The 25,610-nt window shown below is 32.6% G+C and overlaps 1 protein-coding gene across 9 annotated transcripts; it reads right to left on the minus strand.

Annotated features, from left to right (window-relative positions):
- Positions 1–4,273: 4,273 nt before the first annotated feature.
- LOC126852231 (protein son of sevenless) lies at positions 4,274–24,258 on the minus strand. 9 transcript variants are annotated; one of them, XM_050596797.1, is made up of 21 exons: positions 23,876–24,258; positions 23,510–23,595; positions 22,698–22,961; positions 22,470–22,553; positions 22,290–22,370; positions 19,979–20,128; positions 19,708–19,916; positions 19,450–19,633; positions 19,113–19,359; positions 18,785–19,021; positions 18,349–18,712; positions 18,043–18,235; positions 17,719–17,961; positions 17,462–17,617; positions 17,192–17,374; positions 15,715–15,832; positions 15,348–15,637; positions 15,048–15,270; positions 14,629–14,942; positions 12,877–13,126; positions 4,274–12,787 (listed from the first exon to the last, which is right to left on the minus strand). In XM_050596797.1, exons 3-21 carry the CDS (start codon positions 22,884–22,886, stop codon positions 12,693–12,695), a joined length of 3,810 nt encoding a protein of 1,269 aa, XP_050452754.1. In that variant the 5' UTR covers positions 22,887–22,961; positions 23,510–23,595; positions 23,876–24,258; the 3' UTR covers positions 4,274–12,692. The 9 variants fall into 9 exon arrangements, with proteins under 9 accessions (XP_050452754.1, XP_050452749.1, XP_050452751.1 ...); XM_050596792.1 differs by having other exon boundaries at positions 22,698–22,794; positions 23,510–23,731; XM_050596794.1 differs by having other exon boundaries at positions 23,510–23,731.
- Positions 24,259–25,610: the final 1,352 nt, after the last annotated feature.

Raw genomic sequence — 25,610 nt, forward strand, 5'->3', positions numbered from 1 at the left:
CGATGCCTGTGGCGCAATCCTAGAGCTATTGGAGAGGCAGGGCATCGCCACATCTAGCTAACAAATTTATGCCGTAAATGTAGAGGGTTTCCCAGAGGGAAGAAATCTCATTTCCGAATTCAATGCTTTTAAACTAAGAGCGTGGAACTACAGGCTATGAGCTCGAGCAAGTCACTGTGGGTCTGCTCGTCGCAAGACGACAGGGCAAAAAGAGTTCCAGCTAGCGTCATCCTCAATAAAGTGGGCATGGCAACGGTGAATGATTTACCCAGATTAATTTGTACCAGGGCGCTTTAGCTGTTTTGGCCAGGAGCATAGCTGTAATGCGTACAAGTATTTCCCTACTGCAAAAACTCTGCATCTACTGCGGCAACCCTCGATTCCCTTGCGGCCTGTGGCAGACTTTTTAAATCCCCCACAGAGCGGGGGGCTCTTGCAGGACACAATTGGTCAAGGGGTTAGAAGAGCAGCTTATGTATAAATTCTGTTCTAGGGATGTTGTGGCGATCATAATGGATTTCATCAGATCCAATACAGGCGAAACCAGGAAGGTAGTGAAGCAAGCTCAGTATACTTTCCGCATGAGAAGGGGAGCTCACTTCCGCCGGGACCTGTGATGAAGCTGGCGGAGCACAGTCAGGAAAAGGGGCTGCAACTGATTGTGGAGTATGACATCAATGCGCACTACACAATTTAGGGGAGCACCGATATCAACGATGGGAACAGAAGATTTCTGAAATACTTGGCAGCCACTGACCCGGAGATTCTGAACAGAGATAACAAAGCAACATTTCAGAACGTGTTTAGGTGCTTGATCTCAAGTGCTGTGCTCTAGGGATTTGGTTCCGAAGGGATTTGTCCGTTGGCAGGCCTCGTCTGAGCCCTCCTTTTCCGACCACAGGCAGATTGTCTTCAAGCTTGCCGATGTGAGGCCAGAGACAATCTATAAAAGAAATCCGAAAAGAACGGATTGGAACTTATTTCAGAGAGACTTACTACTGGTCTATATGGTTTCATCAAAAGACACGGGACCAGTATGGAGGTGGAGCTTTGCGTGAATCATCTACAAAGGACTCTAATGGACAGCTTTGAGAAAAACTGTCCAGTAAGAGCGGTTTGCTTTAACAAAAAAATCTCTTGATGGAAACCGGGATTGCAGAGGCTTAGGGAAGGGGCTCGACGTGCTGGGAACAAAGCTAGAAACATGGGTCGCCTGCTCGACTGGGATCTCTAGCAGAGGGCCCAGAAGATAGGGACTTTGTAATAGCCATCAAGAGAGAGAGAACTGAAGGTTCTGCGAGTCCATGGAGGAGCTTCCAGAGGCCTTCAAGCTCTGTAGAATACTAGATTAGAAGAAACTCAGACGGAAAACATGCCTCCCGTTAGCGCACGGTGCGATAGCCCACATCCTGATAGCACACAAAGTTAGTAGCGCACTATCCCAATAGTGCACATAGTAAAACGCGCTTATTATCCCGATAGCACACAATAAAGAAACAAATTATCCCGATAGCGCACAAAATGTTAAATGCATTATCCCAATAGTACACATCCCGATAGCACACATAAGATTAAATGTAATTCTCGATAGCACACATTTTAAAGAGAGGCACCCATTTGATCACGTTGCTATTGACCACAGTCTCGATTGACCACGTTGCGACTGACCACGTTGATATTGATCTCGCTTTATGTGGAAAGTTTTAAATCCGTGTGGAATTTCACTTCGCAATAAAAAGTGTATGTGTGAAAATAGTGTGTTCCACTACCATTAAAATTAGACACATAAGTTTGCTTTGAACCTCGCTTTGCGTGGAAAGTACTCAAACCCTTAGAATGCCAGCCATTCATGCCTTGAAAGCAACGTTCAATGTTGCTACCCGGATGCTTTCCGAAACGAAAAGACTGGCTTAGACCTGACAGTAGAGTGCTAAAGAATAGGCTCATTCTCTTTACAGATGGGTCCAGGATTGGCTCGAGCTCAGGGACAAGCGCCTACTGTCGAGAGAAAGAGATTAATGAATCTATACCACTCGATAAATTTGCCACAGTCTTTCAGGTGGAGATAATGACGATCCTATGCTGTGTTCAAGGTCTTCTCGCTAGAGAAGATAGGTAGACGCATTAGCATCTTCTCGGACAGCCAAACGGCTGTTAGAGCCCTTGGTGTAGCGCTTATTACCTCCAAGTTGGTCTGCAGATGCACCCTGGGAGAATTTGTGAGAGATAATGAGATTGCTTTGATATGAGTGCCTGTACTTTGGCATCAGTGGCAATTAGGTATCCGACTAGCTTGCCAGAGTTGGTTCGCAAATTGCGTTGACCGGAGCCGGCGGTCAATCTTTCTTCAATATTCCAATCGGGCCCGTGTCCGATCGAACCCGTGTCTGATCGGGCCTGTGTCCAATTGCAATCATATGTGTCCGATCGGGAAATTTTGTCGTATCCGATCCGTAATGTGCGCAATCGGGACAATCCCATCAGTTCTACTTATTTACTGGTATGTTTAGCATTTTTTTCTTTATTTTTTTCTTTATTTTTCTAAATTTTATATTAATCTATATCTTATAATATATACATATATCTTGGACTTGGTTAGATAAATGTGAGTGAGCGAACGTGTGCATGGAGTGTGAGGTAGTTTTTAATAAATATTAATTGTATAACGTGTAAGCAAAGACGTTATACAATTAATATTTACGCAAAGGAGAAGAGAATAGATAGGAAGAAAGAGGTGTGATTGAAGGGAAGAGCAGAAGTATAATAGATAAAGCGTTTTTTGAAGGTAAAGTGAGACGACAAAGGATTGAGGTTAGGATGGCGAGGAGACCGGACAACGAAACAATGCTGGTAAGGAAGGAAAAAAAATATAAAGAAGGGTAAATTATGTTTAGGATAATCGTCAATAAATGATAATAGATTTGAGTAGTAAAGAAGTTGAAAGGGTAAGAAAGATCATAATAGATGAGGAAAGGGAAGAGAAGAGTAATAATAAGTAAGGTTATGTTTATTGTGCATGTTGTATTAAAGGTGAAGATTGTATAAGTAATTTATGTAAAGATATGTGAAATAGTAACATAGGATAAGAAACGAAGAGAGGAGATAGGATGTGAATGGGAGGAATAGGATAAGAAACATAGAGGATAAAGTAATATAGGATAATAAGAAATTTTTGTGTATTTGATTATAAGAACAAGGATTATTTGATTGTTAAGGCAAAGAAATGTAAAATAATTATAGAATAAGATAGTGACGAAGAATAATGTAGATATAAGTAAGATAAAAAAATAGGATAAGAAGCGTAAAGTATAAAGTAATATAGGATAAGAAACGAAGGGAGGAGATAGGCAACAATATATTTATAAAGGTATGAGGTAGGAATTTGGTTGATTTGCGTGTTTTAAGGAATTTATGTAAACCAAGTCCACTTCTTGGCTTTTAGCTGAAGTTATTAATAAATCTATCTATCTATAGACATATATTTAAATGTGCTATCTTTATCTATCGATTATCATATTTATGTACGAGGTGAGCATTATATGTGCCTACTGGCCGTCGCCTCATCTCTTGTTGTAGCTAGAGTTCCTTTAGTAAGAGTTAAGACAATCCGCCATATACAGCCAAACTGCAAAAGTTATTTACGCGCTTATCTATGCAATTTGGAATTGATTACATTTACAGACAACATAATTTTTCATGTTTAAAAAAAAATTCAGTAAAATTATTCGTTTTTTTTATTAAAAAGATAAAAAGGTTCCTGCATGCAGGATGTATCAACGCGTTACGTATGTCAAAAGGCGACGTGCTAACCAATTTTTGGCTTTAATGGAAAAATTGTAAGTTGATTTGATGAATAGCCTTGGTTGAAACGTATGGCGGATTGAAATAACCAATCAGCAATTGATAGCCGGTGTCTTAATTCTTACTACAGGAACTCTAGTTGTAGCTATGCATATTGCTTTCCTTTCTACTGTTCTCAACAAAATGTATCAAATTATATAATAAAGATTATTATTATCATTATCATTATCGTCATCGTCATCGTCATTATCATCATCATCATCATCATCATCATCATCATTATCATTAATAATTTATTATTATTATTATTATATATGAGAATAAAAAAGAAAAAATAAAGCTAAATATATCAAATTTCTAGATAATCTGTAATTCGAGTTCCATATAATAAACTCTGACATATGTTTAACATTCTCGCCTCTAGTTATTAACGCATACTTCTTAAGAATAGGATAAAAATTACTACGAAATGTCTAACACAATATATTTTTTTATTTTATTATAATGCCATATTTTTTTCCTAGAAATTATTACAATCGCTATTATGTAGAATATATTTATAATATACAAGTATATATATTTATATATATGCGTGTGTGTGTGTGTATGTGGGGGTTTATGCGTGCGCGTGTGTGCGTGCGTGCGTGTGTGTGTGTGTGTGTGTATGTGTGTGTGTGTGTACACACTCCTTTCTTGATATTGATTCCATTTATGTATAATTATTTGTATATTTATTTCGATACACATCACTTTCTTACGTCAGTTACTTTAATATTTAAACGTCTACAATTACATTAAAATATTTTTTTTTATGTTCAAACTATATCACAGTTGTGTTTGAGGGAAAAAAGATTTAAAGAAAGGAAAGAAGCCATTCAAGTAATCGAAATTTGAGCTAAGTCCATTCAGTAAGATTATGAAATACACAGTAAACATAAACCGTTAGCTATAACAAATAATAAACTTGAGAATAAACAAATTCTCAAAATATATCAAATCGTTTAATCCTTTGCACTTCATACATTTTCGCGCAATGTTTATTCCGCATACTATTGTGCAAATTATTTTAATTATATGTAATTATTAATTTTATATATATATATATATACATATTCTAAATATTCTTATCTGCATCTAATCAAAAAGGAGAAAATATATATACAATGTGTCCGGAATTGGTCGTCACCCGATAATCAACAGATAAAACTGAGAAAAAAAGTCCAGTACCATTTTTTTCTATAACGCTTAATAAAAAAATTATTATTGAGTGAAATCTGGCCTATCATCGCTGATCTTTAGCCGGGCGCATATCGGTGAGCCACGCGCCTAAGAGTATGCGAGAGCGCTCCGCCGCTACGGCGGCGCACCATTACCAAGCGCGTGGTTCATCGACATGCACCCGGCGCAAAGATCGGCTCTGATTGATCAGAATTCACTTAATAATAACTCCTTTATTATGCGTTATAGAAAAAAATGATACAAGACTTTTCTTCTCAGTTTTATTTGCTCTACCTGCACACGGGTAGTGTGACCGACTTCGGATACCCTGTATATATACATATATATAAAAAATATATTATATATTTCTATTATTTTAAACTGATGTATTTGTACCGCTGTATCAATCGTTTTTCTCGTACACAATTTTGAAAATTTGTAGAGTAGAAAGTACACTAAAATTAAAATATATTTTAATTAAAATTATATTTTACCGGATTTATTATAGTATATATACCAAAAGGTTTTTATAGTATGTATACCAAAAAATAAGAGATATTAATACTTAAAAAAAATAATAATTTTATATTATATGGTATTTTATATATATATACAGGATGTTCCAGAGCACCTGTGACAACGTTCGTGAGTGAGTAGAGCACAGTAAACTAAACAGAAAATTCCCTTATCATTTTTTGATTTGAGCTTTCTTTTCGTTGTTATACGATATTAAACATAGCTAATCAGCTCCTGTCTATACAGCAAAAAGCCGTCTCGTTACTCCAACTCCGGACGTCCCTCCTTTGTTTTTCGTTGTAAACAGGCGCTGATTAGCCTACTTTAACATCGTATAACAACGAAAAGAAAGCTCAGATTGAAAAATGGTAAAGGATTTTTCTGTTCAATTCACTGTGCTCTACCCGCTCACGAGCATTGTTACAGGTACTCTGGGACACCCTGTATATATATATATATATATATATATATATATATATATATATATATACACACGCACACACACAGAGTATTCCACCAAAAGTGGTCATCCCCTTTTATCTTTTAAGCTAAAAGAGATAAACCATAACAAATATATATCAAATTAAGTGGTTCAAACTAAACTTTATTGTTAACATAGGTTGCTTCGAAAAATTATCCGTGTTAACGAATGAAGAGATATGCATAATTTTTTTTATAATAATGTGAATTCTTAAACATAAAAAAAGTTGTAGCGTTTGTAGTTGTTTGAAACAAATATAATGATATATGATAAATGTTTACATTAATTTACATCTTACAAATCGTTTTCATTTATATATATATATATATATATATATATATATATATATATATATAAAATAGAGAGCACATTCCTAAGTAACACGCACTTTGAATTTTTTGGCGCTTTCCTCTAGTTCCAGAGATATGCAATTTTAAAGTTTCACAGTTTTAATGCTTTATCTGTTATAAAATAAGGAAAAATAAAATTTGTTTATGTCGTATTTGTGTAAAGCAGACATGGAAAAAGAGTTTGTTTACATTTTCAGAGACGAAGCTCCTTGGATTTTTCTACTTTCCACGCGAAGCAAGGTTCAACGCAAATCTATGTGTCTAATTATTTGATAATGGTGTCCTTCCGCAGGAAGTGGGCTGAACATATTGTCTCCACGCATACTATACTTTTTAATGCGTAAATATAAAGTGGAAAATTGTAAAGCAATGTGGAACCTTACTTCGCATTAAAAAGTATATGCGTGGAGGCAGTATGTTCCGCCCCTTCTGCGGGGAGTTCCATTATCAAAAAACTAGACACATAGGTTTGCATTGAATCTCGCTTTGCGTGGAGTAGCAATTGTGAGTAAAGTAGACGATTCTGAAGCGTAAACATAAAAACAACTCTAAATGTAAACAATAAGAAATTTTTAGCAAAAATATACTGACAGTGACGTAAATGTAAACAAAAAAACATGTAAGTAAAATATAGTGAAAAAGATCATAGAAATAAATACAAAAATTGATACTTCAAAATCGCATATCTCTGAAATCAGAAGAGAGCGTCACAAAATTGAAAGTGTATGTTACTTAAGAATTAAAGTCCTATATTATAATATAAAACTCTATTAAGAATGTGCCTTCTATAATATACAGGGTAGGCCATTTTAATATATTCACTGAAATATCTTAAAATTTATAAGTTTGACAAAAATTTTTTAGACAAAAGTTGTATGGTTTCGAGAGGATCATAAGATACCATTAGTTTGACTTTGAAAAATCATTTGAAGGTCACATTTAATTTTTTAAATGGAATATTATATCTTTTATTGCATATTCTTGTAGCCCATCTTGAGAGCTTTTCAAAATACTATAAAGTGTTTTTTTTTTTTTTTTTTTTAAATACTTTCCGAGTTATAAAACTTCAAATTTGCAATATTTTTACATAAAATACAAAATATCTTATATGTTGTCATATTATGAGGTCAAGTTGACTCTTAGAGATCATTCCAAGGTCAAATCAACTTTTCACTCACATGTCTGTAGTTATGCATGTTTAAAAAAGAAAATCACGGTACTTCTATCCAAGTTGTTGATCGATTCTAAATTGTGAAAATTTCCCTTGGTAGCTGATTCAATATTAAATTTTTATACGTAGAACAATTTCTTCGGTTTGTTGTAGTTTTTCATCGATTTGTTAATTAATTCAAAATTTTTTCTCAAATCAAATAGCTGACTATCGATAAAAAGAGTTGATATACTGCTTTTTTTTGGCGAATGTTATAGAAATTATCGTCAAGATACTGCTCTTTATCGAGCTCAATATCCAGAGAGATGACATCCGAATTATGTTGCTATTCGAAAAATTTATTTAAGAGCTCAACAAGGTCATTTAGTACGTGTAAGACGAAACCATAACTATGACGAGAATGATGTACGTGTGCTAGTCGTTTTGGCAACGGTTCACATGAATCCTCACATTAGCTATCAGATTGAAAGGGTAACAAATATACCTAGGCGTACTGTCCTAAGAATCTTGAAAAACTGAGTATCACACCTATCGTATCACAGTAACGCAAGCCATCACACCAAATGATATGATGCGTATGCAGTTTTGCCAATGAGCACAACAAATGATTAAAAATGATCCAGCTTTCTTTCGTTATGTTATGTTTTCGGATGAAACTGCATTTAAGAATAATAGACAGCTTAACAGACACAATTGTCATTATTGGTTAGATACTAATTCTCATTGGCATAGATAAATAGACAACCAACATCGTTGGAGCATATATGTGGTATGGTATCATCAATGGTCCATATTTTTTTGATGAAAATGTAAACGAAGAGAACTTCTTAGCTTTCCTAAGGGATGACTTTTCAGTATTACTCGATGAAGTTGATTTGTATGCAAAACTAAGAATGTGGATTCAATTAGATGGAACTGCATCACTATTCCAGACATGTCAAAGCTTACCTAAATAGGCGCTTCAATGGCAAGTGGATTGGACGAGGAGGACCTGTTGCATGGCCGGCACGATCTCCTGACTTTTATTTATGGGGTAATTTGAAAAACGTTGCATACGAACGAGCACCAACCACTAAAGAAGACATGATGGAAAGAATTACAACTGCTTGCAGAAACCACGCGCTGTATCATTGAAAACTGTCGATCATTTTCATCGAAGGATACAATTATGCATTCAAGAAAATGGAAACGTTTTTGTTGTAAGAATGACAACTCGTGATAAGCAAGGGGACTCATGTCAAGCACCCTAAAGGGAACAGAATTCTACTACGTCCATGTCGTTGTTCCTGGATAAAAGTAAATGATCCGAATTTTTTGAAACATGCATAACTACAGACATGTAGGTAAAAAGTTGATTTGACTTTGAAATGATCTCTAAGGATCACCTTGATCTCATAACATGACAACATATAAGATATTTTGTATTTTATGTAAAAATATTGCAACTTTGAAGTCTTATACCTCGGAAAATACTAAAAAAAAAAATACTTTATCATAGTGTTTTGGAAAGCTATCAAGATGGGCTACAAGAATATGCAGTAAAAAAATATAGTATTTCATTTAAAAAATTAAATGTGAATGACCTTCAAATAACTCTTCAAGGTCAAACCAATGATATCATCTTATAGCCCCCTCGAATATACAACTTTTGTCTAAAACATTTTTGTTTTAAACTTATATTATTGTTTTAAACTTAGATTTTAAGATATTTCAGTGGATGCATTAAAATGACCTATTCTGTATGTAAAAATAAAAATGATTCGTGAAATGTAAGTTAATGTAAACAATTAACTGATATATTATGTAATATAAATATTTTGCATATTATACAAGTTTTACGACTTGAAATACCGCGACATCTACTTTTTCACTTTCTGCCCTGCGTTATGACCAATTTCTGATTCATGTATTAGAAGTTGACATATGTCATGTTGACATATGTCATTTGATCATGATACTCAATATATACAGAAGTTGGCCATATCACAGGACCGAAAATGAAAAGGTAGACATCGCCCGCAATAATTAAAATCAAGTTGATAAAACTCGTATAATATGCAAAATATTTACATTATATCATATATCATTGTATTCGTTTCAAACAGCGCTACAATTTTTTTTTTATGTCAAAAAATTCACATTATTATAATAAAATTATGCATATCTCTTCGTTAATACAAATAACTTTTGAAAGTAACCATTATGTTCACAATAAAGTTCAATTTGAACCATTTAATTTGATATATATTTGTTACAGTCTATCTGTTTTAGTTTAAAAGATAAAAAGGGGTGATCACTTTTGGTGGAACACCTATATATATTTATATACATGATTAAATGGTATTATTTGCGATTAATAAAAACACAGCACATATTGTAATAGTATAATTATAAGTAAAGAAAAATTGATAGGGCTCTAAAGTAAAAATCATAACTTTGAAATTTCACGGGCAATTAAAAGTCAGAAGTAGATAGCATGGTAGTTGCAAAATTGTAACATAATTATAACTGAATAAAAATAAATTACGACAAATGTATAAAAAACAGATAATTTAAATAAAAACAATTTATTTGTTAACAATTGCGTGTCTTTCGTTATGTAATTTTATTGGAATATAAGTTATTTTTATTTTTAATTAATTTATTTATTAAAAGTAATTTTTATTATTAATTAATTAATTTCTATTAATTTTTTTTATCGCCAATTATACTAACTAGATCGCCACTTGAAGCACAAAGGATTGATATATTTTTGATATATTTACATTTGACAATTTAGTAGTAGAATTTTAGTTTAACTCCGATAACTTTGATTCTCCTCCAGATATGTTGACACTGATATCGTGTTTTCTAATGTATAATCTCCATATCATAATAGTGACCTATATGACGATACATATATGATATAATAAGATAGGTGTAACATTTCTATGAATATGTGATAGTTCAAAGTACTGTAATTAATCGAAGTGATTTCAAATATGATTGCATCAATCTGAAAATTTCTTGTAGGAACTTTACAAGTGATTTCTGATTAGTTAGCCAATAATATTATAACCATTATGTTGACCGCATTATGTTGTGCATAATGTTACACTTATTTCTTTAAATCATAAACATATATAATCTTATATGAACATCTTATGCAAATGCATAAACAATTTCAAATAGATAAAAATAGATCTTCAAATAGCAGATAACACACGAGAATAAGACTTCTATATAACAAACTTTAATCATCAGCAAAAAGAATAGTGATGCAAAATATTTACTTTCCTTCCACATTTTATAAACTCAAATTCATTTTGGAAAAAAAACCAGCGTTGGTCAATCAGGAATGATTGCAACAAACACAGATATCTTGGAACTATAAAGCTATTTGGTTAGAAGTAATGAACAGGAGTATTTGTAATGGAGAATGGCACAAGTCCAGACACAATTGTAACAATAATTTAGCTGGCAGAGATCTGTGCAGAGCATTTGCATATTTAGTCTAGAGCATATTTTTCTATCCAACAAATAATCACTAAAAAACAATATTTGCAGATTAGAAAAATATGTGAGATGTGAATAGCTGAATCGAGAATCGAATCCGAGTTTTCCCGCATTATTTGAAAACTTGCTTCGGTATGTTACATAATCATATATGTACAGTTCAATAATATATAGATAAATATTGAGGATTCTTCTGCTACACTGCTCAAATTAGCATAGTCCTTATAATACATGTTCTAAACTCTATATTCCCAAAGTTATCGGAGTTCTACTATATTTATTAAGAAGTACTGCTATAAATTCATGAATATCTTTAACTATAGAAGTATTAATTGACTGAATATTCTCATTATAATTAATATCATAATAATAAAATATGGCTGGAAATATGTTGTTTATGAATCTAAAGTGAATAGTCCTGCATAATAGATAGGCAATATTGTCCTCTAAATTCAATATTTTTTTGGAAATAAAAATAAAATTTGATGTGATATAAATAAAAGAACATAGCAAAAAATAAAAAATTGTTGAGAAATAAATTATTTTCATTTAGATTCATTATCTGTTCTTTGTACTATCGTCGTGCTTTGTTTTCGTGTAATTATTATTATGTTATTATATCCATATGTTATATTTTTATTTCTCGCGAATAATATCGTTTTGTGTCATATACATCTAATACCATGTAAAATAAAACTACCATTTTACATCTATATCTATATATCATAACTTTTATACAACAATGTCATTATATATGATAGCAACATTATCATGAGAAAATTATAAAATAGGAATGCAGATAAATGATTTAAAATAGGAGAATCTTGCCTATCTAATTTAGGATTTTTTGGAATTGTAGTCACATTTCAATCTTGTAAATAACATTTATAAGCTACAGACACAATCAGTCGTGCTCAATCAAATTAGCCACAGCATAATTGTTTTTAGCAGAATTATCTTACATAACCAATAGCTAGATAAATAGAAATACTTATATAAGATATAATTAAGGGAATAAAAGTAAATTTCTGTTATTCATAAAATATGAATTTGCACACTGGTTGTAGCAAAGATGTCATGCCACTATTGATCAAATGAGAAATGCAAGAATTAAAATGATATCAGTTTTCGGATATTTTCAACATATTCAAACATAAAATTCTGATGTGAAAACAGCTATCTCTGTGGACGGTGAATCTCTGAGTCTTATTCTATCTCTTAAAAGATTGATAAATCTTTTTCCACACTAATGAAAATGAACAAAATTGAAAAATATTATTTACACAATTTTATCGTGTATACACAAAATAAATTTATTTTATAAATTTATTTTATAACGAAGCATAATTTAAAATATTTAAATTTGCTAGTTTTTAGTTGATGAAGCCTAAAATATCGAGAAATATAAAAGATGATATATTTCACAATAATATTGTGAATGGAAAAAGTACCGATAATACATACTTCTATAGTCAAAGATAAATATTCTATCTAGCCTATCAATCTGTATTAGTAGAGCTTCTCTTTTTCAACTTATACGACAAAAAAGAGAGATTTTAGTTTTATTTAACTTACTGAGTGGATTAAGCCTCGATTAAAAATATTCTTTTCCGACAAGATAAAAAAAGAAAATTGTAGGAAGAAAGAGACAAAGTATCACTTAACTAGGTCCGGGAGGGGCGTTGAAATTAAACATGGTAGATGGTGGACGTTCTGGTAAACTCGGTTTTGGTGGTAACCTCGGTGTTACTGATCCTGAAATGCAACAATTAAAATCAAAATAAATACCCACGATTACACACGAGCTTGTAAAAAAAAAAAATTTGAAAACACCGCAATCTTACCGTTAGGCTGCGTCGGTGTAAGTTTTGTGGGGCTAGGACCATTGAAAGACATATGTCTCCGTGGATGAACAATGGTAGAGCATGTGCTCTCTAATGTGGAATTTCGACGTGCCAATAACGCCGAATTGCTAGCGTTTAGCGTCGGTGGAAGTCGCGGCGGTAGCGATGCGGGCGGTATTCGCGGTGGTAATGGCGGTGGGGATATATCATCTCTCGGTGGAAGAATTGGTGCGTTTGGCGCTTGTCTTGCCTATATTTATTCGAAAGTAAATTTCTTAAACTTTCTCTATCATATGTATATACAATAATTACTCTACTCGTATTTAATCTCAATGCAAAGATATTCATCTATAATGTAATACTGAAATATCTTTGATAATTTTAGTGCAAAATGTGTGTGTGTGTGTGTGCGCGCGCGAGTGCGTACGTGTACGTGTGTGTGTGTGTGTGTGTGCGTGTGGTGTGTGTACATATAAAGACTTTATACCAAAGAATCTATGTAATATATGATTATGTAATACATATTATACAAGGTGTCGCAGAACACCTGTGACAACGCTCGTGGACAGGTAGAGGATAGTAAACTGAGTAGAAAAGTCCTTTACCATTTTGCAATTGTCGCAATAATTATTGAGATATTAATTTTAAAAAATTGGCGAATGAGCACGCGTTTCGCGCGGCTGGACCATGAGATGTACGTTCTAGGCGTGACAGCGGCGAGCTTCGTAGTGTTGCCTCGCGACGAGAGGGATACCAAACTTTTCATTGTCGTGCGACACTGCGAAACTCGCCGCTGCGTACCTAGAGAGGCGAGTACGTCCCATGGCCACGCGATGGGACGTATACATAACCGCGCGAAACACGTGCACATTCGCCAATTTTTTTAAATATAATTTAATAATATTTTTAAATATCTCAATAATTATTGCGAAAATTGCAAAATGGTAAAAGATTTTACTGTTCTCTATCTGCCCACGAGCGTTGCCACAGATGCTCTGGGACACTTTGTATAATGAAACTGACAAAATTATATTTGACAAATGCTAAATAAAATGAAAATAATAACTTACTACATTATATTTAAAAACGCATTTTTTTACAGAAATAAAATTTGTACTATCTCATTATAAGGTGTAAAAAAAGGGTTCAGGACTTTAAGAGCAGATAATATTCACAAAATGAAGGAAAAAAAATAAACATGGGTCGAAAAATTAATATTGTCAGAGTTATAAACAATTTTTCATTTTGAATAAAGTAAGTGACTCCACTTCTGGTGCTCTTGCGCGGCATAAAAACAAACATTATGATCACAGAATACAAAACGCCTGTCAAATAGTTAAAACAATGCCGAGAATTTTTTAAAAACTTCACAATTCTGTGGTATGAAGATATAAAGATGTAAAGTATAGAAATGGTAGAACATGGAAAAAAATCTTCTAGAAACTTTGGGATTTAAAGAATTCTTCTTTTTTCTTCTTTTGAAAGAACAAATTCTTCTTTTGGATAAAGAAATGGTAAGAAAATCCGTCGTTGATAAATCGTTCATAACTTCGACAATATTAATTTTTCGACCCATATTTATTAGAACTTTTTTCCTTCATTTCGAGTACTACTTGTCCTTAAAGTTCTGAAGTTCTTTTTTTAATATCCTGTATAAAAATAACTCAGTATTGAATTATTGAATTAATACGATTTTCGATATATATCAAAAATTCATTAAATTAAACGAGATAATCAATCGTGGAGTCTTACTTGTTGCGATGATTCGCTAAGAGAGCTTTCTCGTCTTCTGCTGGTTCTTGGCGGTAGAGGTGGTGGAAGTTGATTAGGAAATATGTTTCCAGGAGACGGCGACGTTGATATTCCACTAGGACTTCCACTTGACGATAAACTCGTTAAAGCACTCACCATATTTATAGTGCCGGAATTAAAAGCAAAGTGAGTAATTTGATGTTGCGTAGTAGGAAATTGTCCGGGAGATCCCTGTTGAGGGCTACTACTCGACGAAGCGATCGATAGCACCGACATACTAGGCGTACTAGGTGATCCTGGAGGTACAGATGGTGCTACAACGAGCGAGAAAGGTTTATAATCGTAATTATTATTCATAATTATATAGTCATAATTATATAAATATTAATCAGATTCAAAGTTTAAATATCGATTCGTACCTAATAAGACAGGTGCAAAAATGCTGAGGTCCCCTGTGTGCGGAACTGTGACTTGTGATGCGTGTGGCGGTGTTTCCGGTAATTCGGGAGGTGGAAGTGTTTCCGGCGGAGGATCATGCGATCTAACGCTAGATGTTACTGTTTGTAACGGGGCTGGCAATCTCAAACTTCTACTAGCCTTAATTCCCGGCGATTTCAAGTTTATCTCGGGCCATTTACGTGGCTGTTGTAATAATATTATTTGAAAAGAACTGGAAGAAAATAATTATTTATATCGAATTAAATATATAAAACGCTTACGAATCGTGTAGGTGCTTTACATTTCCTTGGTTCTATCTCTAAACTTTTATTATACAGATAAGTGCCTATATTTGCATCTGACATATTAGGATCAAAGGGACACATATTTTCAATATATTGTCTTATTTTAGATTCCACTGAAAGACAATAGGGTTGATTTTGGTACTGTTGTATTTCACCAGTTATTTCCGCCACTTTTCGCCGTTTACTAAAATTAATAAGCTCCGGACTTCCCGGTAAGTAGTCTGGGTTTCCTTCTTCAATATGTAGAATATTAGTCAAGTACATACCTAAGAATATGTATAAAAAGAAAAATTTAAATTTTTTCATAATTATAAAAGAATCGTCGTCACTTTGTGATACTTACCTAAGAATGGTACACAAGGTGGATTGATAGATCGTAATTTTTCTTGATATTTCCGGAAGTGATCATTATTAAGTTCTCGCGCTTCTTCTAAAGCCTTTTCTAATCGTGCTGGTAATGGCTGTAAATAAACGCGTGAAAAAGAAAATAATTTTATGCAAAAAAATTTTGAAAAATATATATACATAAATATATATATATATATATATATATATATATATATATATATATATATATACAGGGTGTCCCAGAACTGGCAGAAAAGTTTTTAATGACAGATTCTTTATGAAATTCTAAGCCAAAAAGTTCTTTACAAAAGTGATCCGATGAAAATTTTAATGGTGAGGCATTGAAGTTGACGTATGGGAGCACATGAAATTCGTGCGGTCGGCACGATTAAGTTTGACAAATAAAAAACTCATGACTCATGACCACGGCGATGCATGTTTCTTATTACTATACATTATTCTGCTATTAATATATATATTAATAATATAAATAATTATAAATAATATAAATATATTAATAATATAAATTAAATAATAATTAATTTTATTACAATTGATCTTTATTAATTTATCTTTATTAATTAATAATTATTTGTAGACTTTGTTTACGTACTAGTTGCATAGTCCTTAAACATGGGATATGCGAGATATTGATTAGATTAACTTAACAAATGACAAATGTAAAATAAATAATTATTAAATAACAAATTGATCATAATTTTATCAATCAATTAATAAATTACTGAAATAACAAATTAGTTTTCCATATTTTTAAGGATTAAACAACTAGTATGTAATACAGAATAAATCAATAATGAATAAATAATAAATAATTAAATGTAGAGTAATAAAAAAAAATAAATAATTAAAAATAACAAATAACAAATAATAAATCAATAATAAATAAATAATAAATAATAAATAATTAAATGTAGAGTAATAAGAAACATGCATCGCCGCGATACACGAGTCATGAGTCAAACTTGGTCGTGCCAATCTTAACCGCGCGAATTTCATGCGCTCTTATACGTCAACTTCAATGTCTCACCATTCTAATTCTATTCATCGGATCACTTTTTTGCAAAGAGCTTTTTGGCTTAGAATTTCATGAAGAATCTGTCATTAAAAACTTTTCCGCCAGTTCTAGGACACCCTGTATGTGTATGTGTGTATGTATGATATGTGTATATATATATATACAGGGTGTCCTAATCAGCTCCTGCCTATACAGCAGAAAGCCGTCTTGTTACTCTGACTTCAAACGTCCCTTCTTTGTTTTCCGTTGTAGATAGGCGCTGATTAGCTAACTTTAACATCGTATAACAATGAAAAGAAAGCTCAGATCAAAAAATGGTAAAGGACTTTTCTGTTCAGTTTACTGTGCTCTATTCACTCACGAGCGTTGGCACAATCTTTGCAGGACACCCAGTATATATATATATATATAAATCATACATATTTGGAATACGTACTTGAAACGTAAATTTTAGTCTAAAAACTGAAGCCGATCCCATAGCGCTGACAATTGCCAAAACACCATTAAAATTATTGAGATCCTGTAGCACCATCATTATTTCAATTGCGCGTGATACGATGGCTACTCTCTCTTCAAAATTTTCAGCTTCCACTATTATTTTCTCCAGCCATCTTGTAAACTATCAAGACATGGTATAAAGCCCAAGTTAATAATGCTATATTTTTTATAGTATATTTTCATGACGATTTGAAACACAAAAACTTACATTTGTTGTATGTTTAATCATTTTCATTAAATTCGGTGACGTCTTTTCTTTATCTTTCTTTGTCCATACAGATCCAACTAACTCAGAGGGTTTTACTACTCTGTACAGTTCAAATTCTAATAGTGTTAATTGTCTCGCTAATTCGATAGGATGTATCTGTAATTGACAAGTTTTATTTCTTAGTATAAACTGATTTGGTAGCTGAATATTTCCTTAAATAAATTATAAGATTTAATGATATTAGCTTGTATGAATACCGTAAGTATCCCATATTCTTCATTATTTTCTGGAATTTTAAGATGCGTTTCAATCGGTGGAGGAGATCGCTCAAAACTAAATGTGATAGGTCGTTGTTCCGAAGGTTCGCATTTTCTTTGTACAATTTTTAGTACTGAATCAACCCATTTCCGCATAGACTTGCCACTAACTGTATCTAAAAACGATTGCAATCTTTCCAAAAGATTCTTATCACGTTCAAAATCGTAAAAATGATGATCCACCTAATGGAAAATATTTAGAAAAAAAACAATGTTTTAAGAATTGTATAGAATTTATGGAAACTCGGAATGTATATTACTTACCCAATGTCTTAAAACGTTCAAAACTCTAAATTGCACCGGTTGACAGAATTCTTTTCTATATCTTTTCCAATCTTCTCTCGCCGTTGTTTTACATACAGAAGGTTTCTCTTCTTCACCATAAACTAGCGAAGGATCCGGTATATCAAATCTTTCTATCAACAATGTCAATAATTCTTGAGGTGAGCAAAAACTTCTATAAAATAAATTGTTAAATAGTTAATAATTAGTCACTGTAAATATATGAAATATTGAAAAAATATATGAAAAATTGTTATAGTACATAATGTTGTGATACTTATTACTTACCTGTAAGTAGTAAGAAATGTTCTTACAAAAGCTGGATCAGCATATATATGATAAGTCAATCTCTCTACTAATTTTATCAAAGTTGCACCTTTAATCAATGGAACACCGCCATTTTCTCTAGCCTCTAGAACAATGTTCTCCTTGCTATCTTGTTCAGCAAATTTATACAAGTGAGCTGGAGGTAATCTTAATGGATGCTTCCTTTCTTCATCCAAAAGAATGCTATCCAAAGTCCTTTCTAACATACTTTTTGTATTCAACATCACTAAATCTGCCATCCAATTATTCTTGTCCTCGACAGATTTGGCAACAAGAATAACATTAGGATGGTCTCTTGGTGCAATCTCAAAAGCATTTTTCAACTCTATAAATATATATTATGCATTGCACAAAAATTTGATACAAAATTGTAGTGAAATTTAGATGCATTTTTTACCTTCGGTATCTTCTCTATCAATAATATCGACTTTCCTAATGAAAAATCTTTCTTTTAATCGGAGTTCACCTTGGTGTGTTGGATGTCCGCCTCCAACAGCAACAATACCCGCTGCAACGGTAACACTAACTCTTTTACTACTGCTTGGTTTACACAATACTAGCAAACCATCGAATAATAAGGCTTTTCTCTCGGTTAATCTTCGTCCATTACTAGCCACTTTTCCTAATGTATCCTCTGTATAAAAAAATTATCGAGATATAAACGTTAACAAGATTGAAGATAATGGTCGAAAAATATATAATAAAAGGATGTTTCTTTTAATTACCTCTAATAAACTCATTGCAACACTGCCCGATATCTCTTTGATCCCATCCATCTACAGTCTTTTGTAATTCGCTAATCTTTTCTAATGCCGCTTGTCTTCTCGCCCTGCTCTGCATTGGCAAGCCTGTATCCTTCTTTGGAAGACTCGCCACAGATTGCATTAATTCCATTTGTAAAGGTCTTAACAAACCTTGTACTTGTTCCAAAGTTTCGCCATCCTCTATGCTAGGTGTGCGCTTATGTAAAACCTATGATTTATTAAGATGGAAAGTATTGAAAGATATCATAAAAATGAGCACAAATGATCCTGTATATATGCGATGAGTTAAATGTAATACCTTTATATAATCAAAATACAGAAAACAATGCCATATAGGTTGCAATAAAAGTTTTGGCAAATAATATTTAACAGCTTCCCTAAAACCATGACCTGCTGCCCGCAAAGCCGCATTAGCTTCCGGTCTTGACAACAAATTCGTTAAAACTTCTCGACTAGCTGGGCTATTAATATCTCTCGCATATCTAACGAGAAATAGTTTAATTAATAAAAAATTTATACACAAAGTATGTATATGTGATACATATGTGATACATACTTTATATAAACGTCGAATTCTGCTGCTTCTGCTAATTCTTCAAAGCATGAACCAACTGTAGGTGTTTGTTTCTCCTCTGCAATTTCCATTATATCTTCTAAACTGCCGAGTAATGTCACAGTAATCTCATAAATATCTGTAATATTACTAAAGAGTGTTTCGAGTTCACTCTTATCTTGTGTCAGCTTCGCAATTTCTTCACGAAATACCTAATAATAAATATTAATTTAGTTTAATTACCTTTCTCAATAACATATTTTTTTTATTTTACCTTGATAATCATATGCAGGTCACGAATGTAATGCCGTTCATCATGAATGAGATCTCGCACAGATTCTTCATAAGTCTGGGAAACAACTGCACTCAAACTACTTTGCGGACCTTCCGAGCAATCGTCTTGATAAAACATATCCATCAGTACCTGTCAATGAATTACATTCCACATTATAAATAATAATCCCTGTCTTTTTTTGAATCTTTATACATTTATATTAAAAGATAAAAAGGAAAATAATAAATGGAATAGTTAATAATCATAGTTGGCTAATAACTTTTCATTGATGACAAAATTAATTGCCTCATATAATAGCATGCAAGACTAAAGATTAAGAAAAAAACAAATTTTAAAATTTCTCAATAATATGCGCCAGTAAGCTACTACAATACTTTATCAGTTTATAATTCACATATTATTCAGTATACAGTACATTCTGCAATATAATTACCATAAAGCAATAATTATATATATATGAATATAATACATACATATTTATATTATATATATTGTATTTATTATTTAAATTAAAGTGTATTTAAATAAGAAAGAAATATATATGCTTTGCATTTGCAAAGTGAATTGCGCGATCTGTAAAAATTATAAATTTATTACACTTAATGAAAAGAAAAAAATGATAGTGGAAAGAATTTTAAAAAACTTATCAAGAATCTAACTTTCTAACTGATAATATTACTGTTGACAGCTGAATAATTTACAAATATTGTACAAAAGAAATATTCTAATAAACAATTCTTTAATGCTTTGGGTATTACATGCCACTTAAAGTGGCTTCCATCTAAGCGATGTTTTAGAATGAAACGCCAATTCAGTAGTTTCTCTCTAAACGATTGTTTAGGATGAAATATCATTATAATGGCTCTCTTCTATATCTTACATTTAAAGTCACTAAATATTCCATTGCTGTAAGACAGGAATATTTTCATATGTTTTATCTGTTAGTATATATTTACATCTGTCTGTATATATTTGTTTTATCAAAAGAATGATAGACAGTAGTACATCGATCGTTCTACGACCAATAAAGCGCGTTCCGCGATAGGACTGTACATACAACAACAGAGCTCTACGCCCAGCTCAATTGTAGCGAAAGGGTTAAAGAAACAATGAGTTATATTATTAATAGACAAGAAGGAAATACAATATTTGTTACATAAAACAACCTTGTTATCAAGACATGATACTTTGTTTTTGCTTACAGATTTAAAATTAATTACCTTCTCAAATATATTTTCTCATATTGTTAAAAAATAAATACATTTAAAAAATTTTATTTTGTTTATGAATTAGAAAATTATGTGATATATATTTTACTCATATAATATTATTATATTATCATATTATATAATATTATATTCAATTCAACTTTCATATAATATGATAAAAATTTTCAATAATGTGTCATATGTATTAGTTGATAAATTTTGATATAAACATTGTAAAGAAAATATTTACTGAGAAACAATAATAAAAACAAAACAATGAAAATTTATAAATAAATGTTATACATAAGGGCAAAAGAATAACAACTTTTGCTAAAATAATATAAAGATACCAAAAACTATATTGTAACATATCTTAAATCTTAAATTTTTCTGTGCAATTACAAGTACGTACCACCTAGAACAGCATAAGCGAAGAATGAACATGGTTGGAGTTGTATTATATATTAGTGGAAAGCATGTAATCAAGCATAGAATATATGCAGCCACAATTAGCCTAGTATAGCCAATTCTGAATTTCATTATTCTACCATTGCTAGCAGATGCTTCAAATTAGATTATAAAAGAATTTTTTTTTTTTTTTGTCAAATTAAGATAAACTAATAAAGAGAAAGATTTAATACATAATGTATATATGTATATGTTTGTGTAAACTAAATATATAACGCAAAAAGATTATCTTCAGATCTTACAAGTAATAAGCAAGCCATTACTAACAAGATATTGTATTTTTCTACTGCATTTACTTTCTATTTAATGTGCAATGTAACACTCGTATTAAATAATTTCTATGAATATATCATTGTATATAAACCAAATATTTTATAAACCAAAGACTAATTGGAGTAAGGTATTACTTAATATATAAATTATATTATTATCAATTATAGTGTATTAATAACATTATGTACACATTTCCAATAATTTATATATGTACATTGATATATTCAAATTGAGTGTAAAAAATGTAAATGGTAAAATATAATACAGAGTGTACGTTAATCGATGAAGGTGCAATACAAAGATACAACACAGATTGTATGTTTCTACAAACAATGTCTTACCATATCTGCATACATTGCAACTCGTATATCTTCGCATGAAATCTCTACATGGCGAATATTCTTCACATAATTTCCAGCCAGCTGAAGAAGAAAAAAATAATTTTACATTTTCTTAAACGATATCATAGAATAAAAGGAACAAACAGTGTAAATTTAAAAGAATTTAATTTTGTCACCAACCTTCAAAATATCAGCAGAAATATATTCCAAAACCCCAACTACAAATAAACTAACTTGCGAATCAATTTTGTGCTGTAATACTTCCTGTTAAAAGAAAATTACACATAATTAATTATACATAATTAATTAAATCAATTATACATAATTTTGATTCTATAAGATATCTATACTTTACAATTTGTATATACAAATATATAAGTTAAACATCGTATACATATAGATATGTACTTTTTGTAGTAACTGATGAATCTTGTCGACGGGTAGCACTAACGGCGACTTTTTTTTTCCTTTCTCTAATGCATCCCTTGCATCACGCAGCGCCCATCTGTCAATGGGAGTAGGAAATGTTCGTCTTACTCTTTCCTCTACATCTTGGGGAGTTTGAGGAGGTGGATGTCCACAAAGCATGCCTAGCATTCTTAAAATTAAACTCTCCACATAATCTAACGCATCTTGTCGAGCTTCGAGACTAGGATGTACTTGCTCTAGTACCTACAAAATTAACAATTTTCTTTGGCAATTAATGTAAATATCTACCCATTATCAAGCAATCGCTGTTGATCCTCTCCCCGCCCTCCTCCCACCGCCAAAAAAATGTATAAATAAAGATATGCTTATATATCGTAAAATTAACAATTCTTTGAATACATTGTCGAGCAAATTTTCACAACCTTAACGGAATATAATTTAAAATATCTATGATTACAGTTGCCGAATTTGACATGAGCGCGTAATTGAAAAATCATATGGTGGTCACGCACGAAGCGATGACGTCGGTCGGTGTCATTGATCGATCCAGTCCCGACGTAAAATCATCGAAACGAAAAATGATCAAACGAACAAAAAAAAAGAGAGGCGGGAATGAATTCTGGAGGGGATAGAATACGATGGTGAAGATGAGAAAGTGAAATGTAAGAAGGATACACAGGGAAAGAGAAAGAGAGAGAAAGAGAGAGAGAGAAAGAGAAAGAGAGAGGATACAAAGATCAAAGTGAATGAAGGAGACAAAAGAGGAATCGTGCAAACAACGATGCGTGTACCTTACGCAGGGAGTTGACAAACACTCCCTTCCACTTGGCAGCGTTCTCCTCTTTCTGAAAGTCGTAGCCTGGCGGCTCGCCCACCACTGACGCCGGCGATGAAAACATTTCACCGTGCTCGAGAAATCACTCACATACACGCACGCACATATACACACACACACACACACACACACACACACGCACACACTCTTAGCGCGCTTATCTACAGGAGCCAGAAAGCTACGGAGAGTTCATGAAATTTTCAAAGATAATCGGTCCGTTTCATTTCCCGAAGCAGCCTCTCGTTTTCGCATCGAATGATATATATATATATATATATATATATCTCTCTCGACGTTCGATAGCTAAACCGCCCGATTGTACCTTCGCGCTGATCTCGCGCTTGTTACTCTCGGCAGCGTCACCAAGGCCGGACCGAGAGTGCCAAGAGTCCGATGGCTCCGGCACTGATGCATCTTCACAAACACGCCCTTCACTCTCGGTTAATGCCTCCGTTAAAATTCACAACCGACACCAGCGAGTAATATCACCAACGGCTATCATTGCGCCACTCTAGTAGTAGTCAGTAATCTGAGTAGTCAATCTCGCGCGAACGTTCGCCTCACTACCTTCCCCGCTTCGTCCCGACTGGCCACACGCTACACCATTCGCCTCACCCTTCATCTCCTCGCTCTCTCATCTCGTCTAGTCTCGCTCGTCGTGTTTCGTCTCATTCCGTTCCGTCCATGTTCCGTCAAGCTCTCGCTTTCTTGCGCTCGATCGATAAAGTGAAAAGTGCGATACCGCCGATACCGCATCGATACGAGATCCGAGTGAACGAGAGTCGACCAGCAAATCGATAGCGTCGAGAAAATCGAAACGGTCTCTCACAGCTTCAAATTCGAATCGTGACCGCGCTATAAATTGTCCACTAGGATTTAAGCTATCGTATTAGACCATTGAAGATTGATGATTGGAGTTTGATTAAATCAGAACAAAAGGAGTCAAAATTTCTTTGTCCTAATTAGTCAAATTTTAATCTCCAATTTCAATTTTTAATATGTAGTGTGGTACGGGTTTTAAGTCCGTATCAGACTATATATTGGAAATCAAGATTGAAGATTAAAAATTGACCAATCAGAAGAATGAAATTTTAGTTTATTTATTCTAGGAATCGATCATGTAACTTTTTCCCTAGAGCGGAAATGTGAAAAGTGAAAAATTTTGCCATTAATTTCAATAGGAAAATTTTTCACTTTTCACGTTTTTACCCTAGGGAAAGAGCTACATCTTTGATTATTATGGATGCCGTTTCTCGCATGATGCGCATACAAACGCATAAGATCATTCCGTTTCAATCCATGCGCAATTCATACGCGCATGAGAATGATTTCCCACCACAAAATCGCACCATGATACCACAACGCATGAGAGCGCATGAATCATATATGTAATATATTGCTAGTCAAAGCTCACTGCTGGCGAAAACATCACGGTGCAGACATATATCAACCTCTCGCTTCCACAATTCGTGTATTTTACACAATGCGCATGCACTGGCATGTAGAGGCTAATCTAAAATAATGCGTTTAGTACTGTTAAAAATGTTTATTTTATTTTTTGGTATAAAAAATTAGATAAAAATATAAAATAAAGAATAAAGGCTAATCTAAAAAATTGCGTTTAGTACCGTTAAAAATGTTTATTTTATTCTTTGGTATAAAAAGTTCTCTTCAGAATCTAAAAATATAAAATATTTATTATAAAAAATGACATTTGTATTATTTCTTTTTACAATAAGTATATATTTATTTTTATTTATTTCTACATAATTTATATTTAACTTACATGAATGAGAAATGGAAACTTCTGATATTGGCTGAACTATATATTATCATTATCTATTTAAAGAGTTGAAGATGTACTTTCAAGTAATTTTTTTTAGATATATTTGCACTTTTTATTATTGGCACATTTGATAATTTAATTGTTGGATGATTAGCTTTTTTTGGTGAGGTAATTAAATTTATTGTTGCATTATTATTGATATCTATATTGGGTACAGCTGCAGGAGATAATCTTATTTTATCTTTTATAACTAAATAAGGTAAGTTAAACT

The sequence above is a fragment of the Cataglyphis hispanica genome, chromosome 10 (assembly GCF_021464435.1).
Source record: "Cataglyphis hispanica isolate Lineage 1 chromosome 10, ULB_Chis1_1.0, whole genome shotgun sequence".
Lineage (NCBI taxonomy): Eukaryota > Metazoa > Arthropoda > Insecta > Hymenoptera > Formicidae > Cataglyphis > Cataglyphis hispanica.